Raw genomic sequence first — 15884 nt, forward strand, 5'->3', positions numbered from 1 at the left:
TACCCCAGGGTGGTCTTCGTGGGGCAAGGCATGTGCATGTGGGATTGCTGCTCACCAAAAGTCTTATTCTCAGGCAGAAAATAGGGTGCGTTGTCATTCACATCCTCGATAGTGATGGGGAGGGTTCCTGGGGGACAAGCTCGGTTGGCTCAGGGCTCTTGACAAAGGCTTGACCCAAGAAAGCCTGGCCTCAACCACAGTCCCCTCACCACCCATGCTCCTGACCCTGGATGCCCACTTGGTCTTCTCCAGCCTGTGTGGGAGGGAGTATCCTCTCCAGGACTCAGAGTGGGTGAGCAGGTGGCCCAAGGGCACACAGCAAGAGTGGTGGGCCAGGATTGAGGTAAGTTCCACTAGACCACCCAACTACGACGTTGTATCGACACTTGCTAGCTGTGTACTGGTTATTTAACTGCCCACTCTGGGCCTCAATTTCCTCATCTGTAAAATGGGATTAGGATCACCCACATGGGTGGTGTGGGGTAAAACAAAGAAATGCTTACAAGGCACCTGGCAGAGTCCTGGACTGTAGAAAGGGCTCGCTGTACACGAGCTGTTAACACAGTCACCATCGTTGTTTGGTGTCGGAAGTGGGATAGGAATTCAAGTGCCTCTGACTCTGAAGTGTGCTCTTTCCTTTATGCCACCCCACAAAATAACAGCATTAATTAAGTGCTTGCTACATGCCAGGCACTGCACTAAATGTTCTATGTGCATTTAATCTTCCACCCAAAACAGATGGGGGACCTGGAGCTCGGGGGCAGCGCTGTGACTTTCCGGATGACACAGCAAGTGAAGCCCGGAATCAGGATTTGAACCTGGACCTTGCAGGTCCCAGCCCAGAGCTCTTTCCCTCAGCCCCTAAGCCACAGCCAGCCAGCTCTGGCTGCCAGGACAACCTCACCATTGTTGCTGTAGGCCTGGAAGCGGGGGTCTGTGGTGAGGTCGTGGGCCTGCACGACCAGCGTCACCAGGTCACAGGCCTCGTAGTCGATGGCCTCACTCTGGTTGATGAACACGGAGCCGTTGGGCGCCACCGAGAACCAGCCGTGGCACAGGCCACCCACAGGGATACCAGCCTTGGTGCAGATGACGTTCACAAGCTGCACCTCCAGCTGGGCCTTGGTGTCCACGTCCCGGGCCACCACCAGGGCCACGAGGCCATGCTGTGAGCCATTCTCGGCCACACGGACGCTCTGGAGTGAAGCCTCCTCGAGGGTGGGTGGCTCATCGTTCACATCTTCCACCTCCACCTGGACTGCCACTGTGGTCTCACCCCCCTGGGGGTCTGGGTTCTCGGCACTCACGGTCAGGTTGAAGAAGGCCTGTGTCTCGTAGTCCAGGCTCACGTCCGTGGCCAGCCAGAGGTGGCCCTCAGCCCACCCAGGCCCCAGCACTGAGCCTTGGAGCACGAAGTTGTTGGCGCCGCTCCCCGAAAGCCGGAAGCTGATGCGGTTGTTGATTTCTGTCTGGTCTGCATCCCAGGCCTCCACCGCGCCCACCCGTGCTCCTGTGGACCATGGACAGAGCTCGAAGGGGGCCCCGGGCCTGCTGCTGGAGCCCAGCCCGGGTACGTCCCACCTGACCGTGATGTTAGATTGACTCCTGCTAGCTGTGTGAACCGGTTATTGAATCACCTGCTTTGTGCCTCGGTTTCCTCAACTATAAAATTGGATAGGCTTGTGATGACATGGATGAGCCCTGAAGACATCAGGGTGAGTGAAATCGACCAGACGCAGAAGGACAAGTATTGTATGATCTCACTCATATGAAATAATCAGAATAGGCAAATTCACGGAGTCAGAAATTAGAATAAAGGTTTGCCAGGGGCTGGGGTAGGGCTGGGAGTGGGGAGCTAGTGCTTAAGGGGGTAAGGAGCTTCTGTTTGGGGTGATGGGAAAATTTTGATCATGGATGATGGTGATGGTAGCACAATATCATGAACAGAATTAACAGCACTGAATTGTATACATGAAAGTGATCAACATGGGAGATTATATGTGGTACTGTGTATATGTCACCATAACACACTTTCTTAAAACAATTGGACAGGGTTCACCTACGTTATAGGTTGCATGGGAGTAAACTGAGGCACTTACAAAGGGCCTGGGATAGTTCTGGGCTTAGTAAGGACTCGATATACACTAGCTGTTGATATGGTCAATCCCTTTATTTGGTGTCGGAGGTGGGATAGAAATTCCAGGCTCCCTGGTTCTGCAGTGTGCTCACCTCCCTCAGGCACATACTCCAGGTCACCCCAAGAGGGGCTGGATGCCACACGACTCCCCAGACCCACTGCCCAGCCTGGCCCAGGGAAGACTTACCGACATCCCTCTCCTGCACCAGGAAGAGGTAGCTGGGCTTGCTGAACACGGGCAGGTTGTCATTGATGTCCTGCAGACAGAGGCAGGTCTGAGCCCCAGGGACCCCAGGGTTCAGCCTCTGGGGAGCAAATCTGAGAAGTCAATATTTCCTCTGCCCTGAGAAACAGACTTGGACAACACTGCCCAGCGCGAGCGTGCACCCATTTCACAGATGAGGACAACAGCCTCCGAGAGAGGGCGGAACTTGCCCAGGTGACCCATCTGGGGCTCGGCGGCACAACGGGGGGCCTCTGCAGTTAGTCACCCATAGTCAGAGAGCCCCACTACCTCCCAGTTTCTCTGAGCACAGCTCAGACCTGCTTTACATCCTGCTTTCTGGAAGGAAGTTTTTGAGTCCCCATCTGTGTTCCTGTCTGACCCAGCTTGACTCCCCATCTCTTGGATTTATTATGGTGCAACCATTATGTTCCCTTCTGCACTCAGCCATCCCCAAGACACTAGCTCTCCCCCGGCCCTGCTCTCTGTCTCTAGCTGTTTTCTGTTTTCGGCTTCCCTCTCTATCATGCCTAGACAGAATGCTCGCAGCTCATGGCCCAGCACAGAGACCACTCTGCCTTCCACTTTCTCCCTTAGCCCTGGTTTGGACTCGGGGGAGGGCTTGTAGGTGTCCCAGCCCTTCCGAGGTCTGCTCACAGCCCCCGGAAGCTCCCAGGCAGGAGATGTCAGAGCCATCCACTTTTTTTTTTTTTTTTTTTTTTAAATTCAGTTTTATTGAAATACATTCACACATCATACAATCATCCATGATATGCAATCCACTGTCCACAGTATGATAACATAGTTATGCGTTCATCACCACAATCTATCTCTGAACATTTTCCTTACATCAGAAAGAACCAGAACAAGAATAAAAAATAAAAGTGAAAAAAAAACACCCAAATCATCCCCCCATCCCACCCCATTTGTCCTTTAGTTTTTATCCCCATTCCTCCACTCATCCATACACTAGATAAAGGGGGTGTGATCCACAAGGTGTTCAAAATCACACTGTCACCCCTTGTAATCTACATTATTATATAATTGTCTTCAGGAGTCCAGGCTGCTGGGTTGAGCCATCCACTTTTGCATTCAGCTTTTTCTAAATAATGGCAAAACAATCATCTTTGAAAACAAATCTTTCTCTGCCTCAGTTAGATGTGTTTTCTCATGGAGATTTCCCTGAAATGGAGTTACTGGCTCAACACACATGAATGGCTGCGTTCTCAAAGTCATCCTAATTCACAGGAGCGGTTAAGAACACAGCTCTGAGTCAAACCCAGCTCCACTTCAGCCTCACGTGTGACTTGGACCTCTCTGGGCCTGCAAATTGGGGGACCAGTCCCCTCTCATTGGGCCCAGCTCACTCGGTAAAGGCAAGTCTGCTTTATTCCTTCTTTGTGGGTCCCACCCCCCTGCCACCACTGCCAACCCGTAGCAAAGACATTCTAATTTAACTTGTTTCTCTCTTTTCTCTGAGGTCTCACTCATTCTTATAGGAAAGTGGCACATCTCAACCCAGTGGGACACAGGGCTGCTCTGTGCAGTGGTGCAGGTTGTACACTGCACAACCCCCAGGGCGCCATCCATGTCGTGGGCATTGTATGGGGTGTATATTTATTCCCATGTTTTTCCAGAGGATGATGCCTGTGGGTTGGTGGCAGCCTTGGTAGCTGACAGACCTGGAATCAAGCTCTGCTCTGGGACCCTGTGCAAGCTACCGAACCTCTCTGTGCCCCAGTTGCCCAATCAATAAAATGCTAACACCATCCCTACCTTGCAGGGCCAGGTGTGCAGTGTACACTCTAAGTGCTGATTTTTCTCCCCTTCTCTTTGCCCTTGAATGATGGTGGGGAGATGGGGTTCAGGTAGGACTTGGAGGATGATAATTACAACTAATATTCACTGAATGCCTTCTACATATTTGGCATTCTCTTTTTACCATTATCACCCCCATTTTACAGATGGGGAAAGCTAGGGCCCAGGGAAGTTGAATGACATGCCCAGTGGGCTAGGATTAAACCCTGGCAGCCTGCTTCCGGGACTTTCTTAACCACAACATCTTGAAGGGCAGAAATGTGACTTGAGTTGGGTTGGGGGGAGGCTAGGAGGCTGGCAGCCTGCTCAGGAGCCCCCAACCCAGGGCCAGTAGGCCACCGGGCCCACCAGGACTTACCTCCACGGTGACGGTGACATTGACCTCAGTGCTGAGGACAGGCACGCCACAGTCAGACACGCGCACGGTCAGCACAATGAGGCCCCCCAGCGCGAGGTCAATGGCCTCTCGGTCCAGGGGTCCCTGGTTTCTGAGGAGGCCTGTGTTGAGGTCCAATGAGAAGTTGTGGCTGTAGGGCCCAGGCAGGAGGCTGAACTGCAGGTGACTGTTGTTGGTGCCAGGTTCATCATTGTCGTGGGCCTGTGCAGGTGCAGGGGAGGGGGGCAGGCATCAGCCATCGCATGCCTTCCAGCCCCCCAACCCCTTCCCTGCAGCCTGGAGCTACAGTCCCCAGCCCGGCCTCTCTCTCCAGAACCAGCCCATGCAGGCAGTAACTGGGCCTGCAGCCAGTGGACACCAGCCAATCTCCCTGCCTCAGTCTCCCATTTAAGAGGGTCAGATCTGGAGCTTGCAAGGTCACTCATTCACTCCACAAATGTTTACTGCACACCTACAACGTTCCAGGCCCTATTGTAGGTAGTGGGAAAACAGCTGTGGTCAAGACAGATCTCTTGTGGAGCTGACATTCTAGTGGGCAAGTGGGAGCTTGGGGCAGTATATTATAGACATTCAAAATTTAAAAAAAATACAAAAACACAGAAACATTAAATAAGTCCAACAGAATTCTGCTTTTTCTGAGATGACTACTTCGGGGCTGTATTTCAAAAAAGCTGCTTCTTCAGGGACTCAGACAGGTACTTGTTGGCCAATGTTCCCAGCAGCATTATTTACAATAGCCAGAAGAGGAAACAACCCAAGTGTCCATCAACAGAGGAACGGATAAACAAAATGTGGTCTATCCATGCAGCAGAATATTATTCAGCCATAAAAAGGAATGAAGTCCGGATACATGTAACTACTTGGATGAACCTTGAAAACGTTAGGCTACATGAAAGAAGCCAGATACAAAAGAACAACTATTTTATGATTCTACTTACGTGAAATATCTTGAATAAGCAAATTCATAAGGACAGAAAGTAGATTAGAGGTTACCAGGAGCTGAGGTGGGGGCAGGGAGAGTTATTGCTTAATGGGTACAGAGTTTCTGCTTTGGGTGATGTGCTGGTTTGAATGTGTTATGTACCTCAGAAAAGACTATGTTCTTTTAATCCAATCTGGGGGCAGATCTATTGTGGGTGGGACTTTTTGAGTAGGTTGTTTCCATGGAGATATGACCCCGCCCATTCAAGGTGGGTCTTAATCCCCTTGCTGGAGTCCTCTATGAGAGGATAAAAGGCAGATGAAACTCAGAGAGCTCAGAGAAACTACGAAATGTAATCCAGAGTTTGCCCCCCAGGGAGAAGCTAAGACAGAAACCCAGAGACATTTTGGAGAAAGCCATGGGAACCAGAAGCTAAACCCAGGCGAGAAGGACCAGTAGATAATGGCCATGTGCCTTCCCATGTGACAGAGGAGCTCCAGATGCCATTGGCCTTTCTTCAGAGAAGGTATCATCCTGTTGATGCCTTAACTGGGATGTTTTCATGGCCTTAGAACTATAAATTTGTGAACTAATAAACCACATTGTAAAAGCCAATTCATTTCTGGTATATTGCATGCTGGCAGCTTTAGCAAACCGAAACAAGCGATGAAAAAGTCTCAGTAACGGATAGTAGTGATGTAGCGCAACATTGTAAACATAATTAATGCCACTGAATTTGTACCTTTAAAAATGGTTAAAATGGGACATTTTATGTTCTATGTCTGTTACCACACACACACACACACACACACACACACACACACACACACACATACACAAACAATAGCTGCTTTTCACCCAATTTGTGTGTGCATATGTGTTCCTTCACTGCAAGTGCCCTGGACATGTGCTTGGTTTGCCTCTGGAGTCATCCAACCCCAAGGACGCTGTTCTGGTTTGCTAATGCTGCTGTTATGCAAAACACCAGAAATGGATTGGCTTTTATGAAGAGGGTTTATTTGGTTACAAAGTTACAGTCTTAAGGCCATAAAGTGTCCAAGGTAAGGCATCAACAAAGGGTACCTTCACTGGAAAAAGGCCATTGGCATCCAGAAAATCTCTGTTAGCTAGGAAGGCACATGGCTGGCATCTGCTTGTTCCCAGGTTGCATTTCAAAACGGTGTTCTCCAAAGGGTTGATCTTGGGGCATTTTGTCCTCTCTTAGCTGCAGCTACTCTGTGTCTTGGCCTGTGTGGCTCTTTTTAAAATACTTCGGTGATCCAATAAAGACCCACCCTGAATGGAGGGGCAATACTTTCATGGAAATAATCCAGTGAAAGGTCTCACTCAGAGTTGATTGAGTCACATTTCCATGGAAACACTGAACCAATATGTTCCAACCTAATCAACACTAATATGACTGGCCCCACAAGATTTCATCAAAGATAATGGCATTTGGGGGACATAATACATCCAAACTGGCACAGATGCAAGAGGTTCTTCTATGCCACTGGGCCTTTGCATGTGCTGTTCCCACAGCCCGAATACCCTCTCCACCTTCTGGGCCTGATCTAGGACAGGTTTTTTCCTCTTTTGGGCCTCCATGCTCCATGCCATCAACTTAGCTGGTGTTCTCCCCCCAAATGAGAGCTGCCTGGGGGGACTCATGTCTTTGGACCCAGGGCCCAGCAGAGAGCCTGGTGCATAGTAGGTTGTCAGCAAACGTGACTTTGAATCCAGATCTGGGATGCTCTAACTTGGAACAAGTTCTTTCCTCTTCCTTCTCACCCCCACCTTCAGCTCTGTTATTTCAAGTCTACTGGGGTCTTGTTCACTAAATGCCTCCTTTGTGGGAGGCTGGAGATGATTTTTCCATAAGTTTGACCCTGCCTCTTAGGCCTTTAGCCCTCTGAACTCAGGCCAGTTAATTCACCAAGAGCTTCTTAGGGTTCAGACTGTGCCATGCTGGGCACTGCGGTCACAGAGACACTTCTGAAATGCTCCCTGCACCTCACAGACAGGGTGAGAAATACCAGGGATTGAGGAACAATGGCCCAGTCTTCAGGGCTAGAGAGGTCTGGGTTCAGCCCCAGCACTGTATTTGGCTGTGCAACTACAAAAAAGTCACTTAACCTCTCTGACCCTCTGTTACCTTCTGTGAAATGGGGACAATTAGAGCATCTGTTTCACAAGCCAGTCAAGGGGCCCGAATAAGGTCAGGGATGAGACTGTGCACTGTAAACCACACAGCCCCAGAAAGATGAGAGGGCTCTGTGGTCACAAAATTGTCATTCTAAGGACAGGATTTCCCATTTTTCACAAGACCCTCTTTCAGATGACCCAGGGGAGAAGCGTCTCTCCCAGTGTGTCTCTGGAACCACTAAGTGGGTTTTTATTTCATAGACTCTGTGAACACAGCCATTGATCTTGTTTCCTTTTTTGCTTTGGCCATCAGGAAGCTCAGAACTAAATTTGCAGCCAACCTCTAGCAATTGTGTGGTTCTGGGTTCTAACCACCTCTATGCCCTTTAACAATGCCACCATCCTCATTTTCTCTTTTTCCTTATTTCTTCCCATAGTTTTTATCATCATATTATTGTTATTATTTTATCTAAGCCTCCTCAAATCCTTCTTGGAATGAGGTAGGGGTGTGAATAAAAAGGAGCAAGACATTTTCGAGAGCTCGCTCTGTGCCAGTCCCTGTTCTTTACATCCATTATCTCATTATTCCCCCAGTTACCCCACGAATAAGTATTCTGCTTGTCCTCATTCTCTGAAAAGGGAACAGAGGCCCAGAGAGGCCGAGTGACTTTCTCTGGGCCACACAGCAGAGTCCACACTCTGCCCAGGGCCAGGATGTCTCCAGAGCCAGGCTGGTCCCCTTGCCCTATCCCACCCGCTGTACCCAGGCCAGCTCGCACCTGAATGGTCATGGAGACATTGCCTCCCTCCTCCTGGATGAAGATGTTGTAGAAGCCGCTGACCACAGGTGGGTTGTCATTGATGTCCAGCAGAACGATCTGGAGGACGGTGGTGTCTGACAGGTTGCCGCCATCTGTGGCCTGCAGCGTGAGGTAGTACACAGGCTGCTTCTCCCAGTCCAGCAGCTCGCCGCTCTTCACCATCACCGTCCCTGTGTGTGGATCCACCTCAAAGAGGTCTGCCCTGCGTGGGGTCGCCAGAGTTAGTGGGTAAAAATCCAGGGCACCCAGATAAACAAGGACAACTATTTTGGGATGCCCCAGGCAAATCTTTACAACAGGCTTACATGAAACAATTATTCGTGGTTTCTCTGAAAGTCAAGCATTACTGGGCTTCCTGGATTTTATCTGGCAACCCTGGCCCTGCAGTGAAGCAGAAAGCTGCAAGCACACTAAAAGCCGTCGAGTTGTATCCTCTAAATGGGCTAAGGGTATGGGATGGGAATTATCACTCAAGAAAGCTGTTGGGAAAATAATAGGTTTATTGACTAGGAGCTAAGTGGGCAACCTCACAAGGAAAGGGAAGACATCCATGGCCTGTATTATAAGCCACATTAAAATTTCAGCTACGTCTCTTTCTAGCCGTACAACTTGGGCAATTTATTTAATCTCTCTGAGCCCTAATTTCCTAATCTACAGAAAGTGGATAATAAAATGAGCCAAGAGGTCACTCTGGTGGGCACTCTTATGCACAATATAGATAACCCTTTTTAGATTCTAATAACTTGGAATAGCTAGCAGTAAATACCTGAAACTATCAAACTACCACCCAGAACCCTTGAATCTTGAAGATGATTGTATAACAATGTAGCTTATGAGGGGTGACAATGTGAGTGGGAAAGCCATGTGGATCACACTCCCCTTTGACCAGTGTATGGATGGATAAGTAGAAAAACAGGGGCAAAAAACCAAACAAACAAACAAACAAAAACTAAAACTAAAGGAAGAATGGGGGGACAATTTGGGTGTTCTGTTTTTACTCTTGCTTTTTTTATTCTTGCTTTCACTTTTTCTGGTGCAAGGAAAATGTTAAAAAAAATTGATCAGGGTGATGAATGAACAACAATATGATGGTAATGTGATCAGTGGATTATGTACTTTGGATGATTGAATGGTATGTGAATAAATCTTAAAAAAAAAAGTGGATAATGAGGTGCACCCTCCAGAGTTGTAAGAACAACCAAGCTAATGCGAGTAAGCCTTTGACTCTGTACCTAACACAGAGCAAGTGTGTCATTTTATTTTAGTTAATGATGACGATGACGAGACAACATTTATGATGCTACGCTGTAGTGGGTTGGACATAGAGCAAATGCAAAATGCATTCCTATGTGTAAAATAGACCAAAGGAGTTCATTTGAATTTTACTATAAATCTTTTTAACCAAAAAAATAAAACTATATATACGTGGGACCCCCATCTCATCCCCAGGGAGCCCAGGATTCAGTGAATTAACGTGAAGTCACAAAATTAAACAACAACGACAACAATACAATGAAAGAAAGGAAGGTGGGCCTGGGCCCTGCTCTCCCACCCGCCTGCTGCCCACCCCAGACCTTACCCGTTCCCCGGGAGCAGGTGGTAGGTGATGTGGCCCCATTCACCCGTGTCTGGGTCGGTGGCCTGCGAGGCAGACGAAGGGGGCAGTGGTGGTCACTGCCAAGCAATTCACGGTGACAGGGCTGTTGGGCCTCCCGACACAAAGCGGGAACCCCTCTCCTGACTCACACAGATTCATATATACGTCCCCTGTACACACACTTCTGCACACTCCTGCACTCACACCCACCCTCCCCCCACATGCACACTCATGCACACCTACACCGACCCTCACACCCACCCACCCTCACTCATGCATGCACACTCGCACACACCCATACTCACATGCAACATATTCATGCAAACACACCTGTGTGCACACTTGCATGCACACACTCACACACACCCCATTCACACACACGCGTATGCACATCCAACCCACACTCACATCCACCCACCCTCATGCATGCACACTTGCACACACCCATACACTCACATGCAACATACTTGTGCATGCATACCCCTGCATGCACACTTGCATGCACACACTCACACCCCACTCACACATTCATGCACACCTATCACCCACCCCATCCTTGCACGCATACATGCACACACTCATGCACACATGCCCAAACCCTGCACATGTACACACACACACACGTGCTTGCTGAGACCCAGTGGCATCCCAGGCCTGCCCCCCTCTGTGTCTCCCTCCCAGCCGGGGCCCACTCCACGCACATGGATGCTGTCGGTGACCACGGTGCCGTCTGCACTGTGCTCTGCCACGGTGAGGACGTACGAGCTCTGTGGGAACGTGGGCCTGTGGTCGTTAATGTCGCTAATGTGGATGGTCACCGTGGCGATGGAGGAGTTCCCGCTGACTGAGTCAGTGGCTACAACCTGAGGACAGGGGAAGAGACAGCAGCATGGGGCCAGAGCCCCCCGTGGCCTGCCCTCCCCGGAGCCCGGAGTCCCTCTCACCTCCACCAGCATCACCGTCTGCTTCTCGTAGTCCACGAGCACGGACGATCTCACCAGCACCTGCACTTCTGCAGAGCCTGCTGCCCGTGCAGGGGAGACGCTGAAGGCCGCGGCATCAGGGCCTCCCAGGGACAGCAGGAAGGTGCCGTTGATGCCCTGAAAAGGTGGGCTGTTCATGCAGGGACCCCAGACCCCTGCAATGCACCTGCCTGCCTCTTTCCTCCAACCTCTGGCTCAGGCTCCTGCTTCAGGAAGCCCTGCCCCTGAGGTCCCAGGAGTAAGGAGCTCTCAGAGGACCAAGCGTGCAGAAAAGAGGCCCTGGGAGGCTGGACTGCAAATGGGAGCTCCTCCAGGGGGATTTCCCCAGGAATTGTGGACCCCAGGCTTGGTTGGGGACAGAACCTGGATACCCACAGCTCAGTTCCATAAACTACCACCATCAGCAGCAGCCATCACTTATCCTCAACACCAACACCAAATACCATCCAACGCTCACATCATCCCATCACCTATATGACCCTCCACTCTACACCATCAACTCAACACTGCCCACCAGCCTAATACCACCCAATACCACCCTCCACTCAACATTACATATCAACTCAATGTCACCAAATACCACCAAACACCATCCATGGTTATTCATCATTCAATGCCATCCAAATTACCCACCTCTCAATCGTAACTTCCTCTGAAGTGGGACCTCCAATTTAACACTCACTTAGACCACCCTGAATGCAGCACTGCCCAACTTCCCACAACACCCAATACCACCCCAAATCACTGACTTGCCAAAACCACTCAACCACCCATCACCACCCTCTCTCTATCAACACCACTGAAAATTACATTTCACTCAACATTACTCATCATCCATACCAACCTCCACCCCAGAGTGCCCCTCTGCTCAATACCACCTGGTCCTCCCTTCACACGGTACTCCCTACCAACTCAACATCATCCAACGTTTCCAAACATCAACCACCACTTATCACCCAATGACACCCCTTTTTTGCCCCCGTTCATGAGTCTGCAGTACAACCAGCACCATGGGTCCACACTCACCTTCCACGCCATATGTTGCACAGCTGTGCTCTGCCACTCCTACCCGCCTCTATTCCTCAGCCACCACCACATCCATCTCACTCTAGCCACCACCCATGTCATCCCTTGTGCCTGCCTTGTCTGGGTCGTAGGCCACCAGGCTGAGGCCCTCGATGGGGATACGGGTGGAAGCGTGTTCATCCACGTAGCCAGTGAAGTTGACTTGGGCCTCTTGGGGGGTGAAGGCGCAGGCCAGGAGGGTGCAGTTGTAAAACTCAGGTTTGTGGTCGTTGACGTCTGTCACTCTCAGCGTGACCCATATGCTCACCTTGGCCTCTTGTCCGTAGATGTTGGGGTGTATCTCGGTGGCCTGGGGACAGAGCAGAAGCCGGAGGGCAGAGAGAACCAGCACTCGGACAAGAGCTGAGATCAAAGGTCAGAGGTTCAGAGTTCAGAGTGGGGAGTCAAAGGGGATGGTGGAGCCCTCACTCACCGTGACCTGCAAATGCACCTCCTCGTCCTCCTCCAGGAGCTGCTCACGGTCTAGGGAACCGCTGACCTCGATGACCCCATCTGCTCCGATGTCAAACCAGCCAGACCTTGTGGAGTCTGGCAAGAAGGCAGGCACAGTAGGTGCTTCCAACTGCTTTGACGGAGCCCCCACTCCATCCCCAGCCCCCAGCCCCCCAGCCCAGGGACCCCCTCGCTCTCACTGGAGATGCTGTAGGTCACGGGGTCATTGATGCCTTTGTCTCCATCCACCGCCTCCACCTTCAGCACGGAGGCTCCCTGGAAGGAGGTGTGGTCGGCCCCCAGACCCGTCCCCCGGCCTGCCACCCCCACCCTGACCCCTCCAAGTCTCCTCCCCCGGCACACCTTGGATGCATCCTCAGCCACAGAGGCCGAGTAAAACTCCCTGACAAACTGGGGGTCCAGGTCGGGCTGGTCGATGACCGAGATGGACAGAAAAACAGGGGAGGAGCACAGGGTGACGAACTTGCCGCTGTACATGCCGCCCGAGTCCTGGGGGGAGACGGGGCTTTCTGTGAGCCAGGGTCCCGGGTCCCCCTGCCCCCAGCCCCCCTCCATCAGCCGCCCCACTCACACAGGCCTCCAGCTTCAGCTGATAGAAGGCACTTTTGTTGTTGTAGCTGAGGCTGCCATTGAGCACGATGGAGCCGTTGGCCAGGATCAGGAAGAGGTGCTGGTTGTCATCCGTGTCAGGGATGACCTGTGGATGGCCTGATCAGAGCAGGCTCCCGCAGGACAGCCCGGCCCCTGAGGACCCCCGCTCTGGAGACTGGGGTTCGAATCCCGGCTCTGCCTTGACTGGCTGGCAGACCTCTCCGAGCCTTGGTTTCCATCTCTGGGAAGTGGGGCTCATGATATCACCTCCATGGACTTAAATGAGATAACCCAGGTACCAGTCACGGAATTGGTGTTCGATAAATGGGAGCTATAATTAGCAAACTTGTCATCATTAGAACTGGGTTCAGACACCCCTTATCGTCTGTGGGCAAGAACTGGAACCTCTCTGACCCTCCATCTCCTCTTCTGTGAAGCCAGAAGTGCATCAGTCACTAGGCAGAGTGACGCTAGTGTTTGTAAAGGGCATAGACAAGCAGGTGGGAAGTAGGGTCCGGTCTGCCTCAGGCACCCTCCTTAGGCAACTCAGAGGGGTCAAGAAGAAGGCTTGGGAACCAGGTCTAGAACTCTGGCAGAACTGCCATCCTCACCCCAAGTCTCCTGGACTCTGTGGGTTGTTTAGGGCGGTGCTGCCCCCTGGTGGCCAGCAGAGCAGACAGGGCACACACCCGCGCCAGGTGCTCACTCCCGCCCTTTCACGCCCACACACTCACCTCCCGTATGTAGTACACCACCACACCCGCAGACCCCGTGTCCTTGTCGTTTGCCAGCACGGAGAATACCAGGGAGCCGACTGGCAGGGTCTGTAAGGAGGAACTCATCATCTCCGGGTTCAAATCCACTTCCCTCTTACATCATTCCCCCTCCTGAGCAGGCCAGAAACACAGTGTGTGTGTGCTGTGTATGTGTGTGTGTGTGTGTTTCCACAAGCGCCCCCTTTCCTTCCCTGACTGGGCTGATCTGATTTGCAGATCCCTTTGGGACCTGGGTGAGAGACAATCCCACAATCCAGCCCCACGGTGCCCCTAGCTGGCCAGAACAGTTTCACAGGCTCACTGGAGCCCACGCCTGGTGGAGCTGGAAGGTTCTTTGGGGAGGCCTTTGCCCCCTGTGATCCCTGCCCATGCCCTCACTACATCCACCTGGGGACCGAGGAGATCTTAAATCGTGAATCTGACCACATCACTCTTGCTCCTAAAACTCTCCAATGATGATTTCCCATTCTGCCCAGAATGCAGAACAGACTCTCCTGGCCTTGGAGTGGTCAGGCCACTGCCCAGCTCTCTGACCTCACTGCCTGCTCCTCACCCTTCAAGCTCATTCCCACCCCAGGGCCTTTGCATGTGCTGATGCCCTGCCTGGCACACCCCTTCCTGGAGCTTCCCAGCTCTGGTCCCTTCCTGTCTCTGCTCAGATGTTGGCTACTCAGAGATGCCACTGCTGGCCATCCTGCCTAAAGCCTCCCTTGGTTCAAGGATGGGCTTGTGATCCAAGATGGCCCACAAAAATCAGCCCTAGGGCTTTGGCTGGAACCATTGAGAAAGAGACAGTCTCTCTCTGCTGAAGCTGCGAGCTTGGTGGGATGTGAGCCTGGAGCTGCTGGGGGGCATCTTTATCACCACACGAGTCAACCACCTCCCACCCCCAGGATGGAGAGAGGAGAAGCAGAGCTGAGAGGTGGAGAAACATCCCCATCTTGGTGACATGCTTTCGGTACCCAGATCCAGCTGTGCCTGCAGCCACCCTTTCTCTCAATTCTTCAGATACCACAGGAAAATCCTTTCCACTCAGAGAAAGTTTCCTGGGATCACCCCCCCCCCTCAATTTAACTTAGATGTTACCTCGTTGATGCTGGTGGAGAAGCCCGTGTTCTGGAAGACGGGCATGTTGTCATTTCTGTCCTCCACTATCACCTGCATTTCCCTCTGCACCTGCAGGTAGAAAACGAGGGGGGATAGTGTCAATTTGGCACAGCTACTCAAGAGGACAGTTAGGCCACATTTGGGGTGACTTTTTATTTGATGTAACACCAAACACCAGAAAAGTTGCAAGTATAGTGTAAAAAACTCCTGAACAGCCTTCATTCACATTCCTTGATTGTTAACATTTTGCCACACTTGGGTTCTCTCTCCCCATATGTATGCAGAACCATTTGAGAATAAGTTGTAGAAGTCATACATCTTTTTTAAAAAATCCAAAATATGCCAGCCCTATCACAAGAACATCCACTTTAACTTTGTGTGCCATCTTCCAAAGCTGCGACTGACTGAAGGGTCCATCAGGGAGCACTAGCTTAAGAGCGTGGTACAACTCCACGCTGGGAGGCAGCCAGTAAAAGAGATGAGTGAGGCCCGTGTACAGACACGGAAAGCTCTCAAGAGTGATTTGCTGAGTGGTCAAGGCAGGTTCCAGACAATAGGTGCTGTAGAATCCCATTTGAGTTTCAGAAATGCAAAAAAAAAAAAAAAAAAAAAAAAATACCATCTATCTTCCACGGATGCGCTCGTGGTCATGAATGCCGAGCAAATAAAGGTGGATGCTTTGGCAGTGGGAGTGGGGTGGGAAAGGCTGACAAAGGGGACTTTAGCTCGATCAGCCGTGTTTGAAATGTTTGCAAGGGGAAAGCATTCATGAATACCCAAGTAACTAAAACTGTGTTTTAAATCGATGGGGTTTGGGGAATATGTTAGGGA

At 51.1% G+C, this 15884-nt stretch overlaps 1 protein-coding gene across 3 annotated transcripts in view; it reads right to left on the reverse strand.

The window, feature by feature from the left end:
• The window catches only part of CDHR2 (cadherin related family member 2), a 62287-nt gene that overhangs the window by 7759 nt on the left and 38644 nt on the right, over positions 1–15884 (reverse strand). For all 3 annotated transcript variants that reach the window (XM_037823108.1, XM_037823106.1, XM_037823107.1), the window contains 15 exons: positions 15033–15122; positions 13905–13994; positions 13151–13276; positions 12922–13068; positions 12759–12834; positions 12539–12654; positions 12182–12415; positions 11002–11157; positions 10759–10920; positions 10040–10101; positions 8419–8662; positions 4537–4776; positions 2325–2394; positions 905–1510; positions 56–127 (listed from right to left, as the gene is read on the reverse strand). In XM_037823108.1, coding sequence (XP_037679036.1) covers positions 56–127; positions 905–1510; positions 2325–2394; positions 4537–4776; positions 8419–8662; positions 10040–10101; positions 10759–10920; positions 11002–11157; positions 12182–12415; positions 12539–12654; positions 12759–12834; positions 12922–13068; positions 13151–13276; positions 13905–13994; positions 15033–15122 — 2491 coding nt within the window. The remainder of the gene's footprint in view (positions 1–55; positions 128–904; positions 1511–2324; positions 2395–4536; positions 4777–8418; positions 8663–10039; positions 10102–10758; positions 10921–11001; positions 11158–12181; positions 12416–12538; positions 12655–12758; positions 12835–12921; positions 13069–13150; positions 13277–13904; positions 13995–15032; positions 15123–15884) is intronic.

Source organism: Choloepus didactylus, assembly GCF_015220235.1.
Source record: "Choloepus didactylus isolate mChoDid1 chromosome 11 unlocalized genomic scaffold, mChoDid1.pri SUPER_11_unloc1, whole genome shotgun sequence".
Classification (NCBI taxonomy): Eukaryota; Metazoa; Chordata; class Mammalia; order Pilosa; family Megalonychidae; genus Choloepus; species Choloepus didactylus.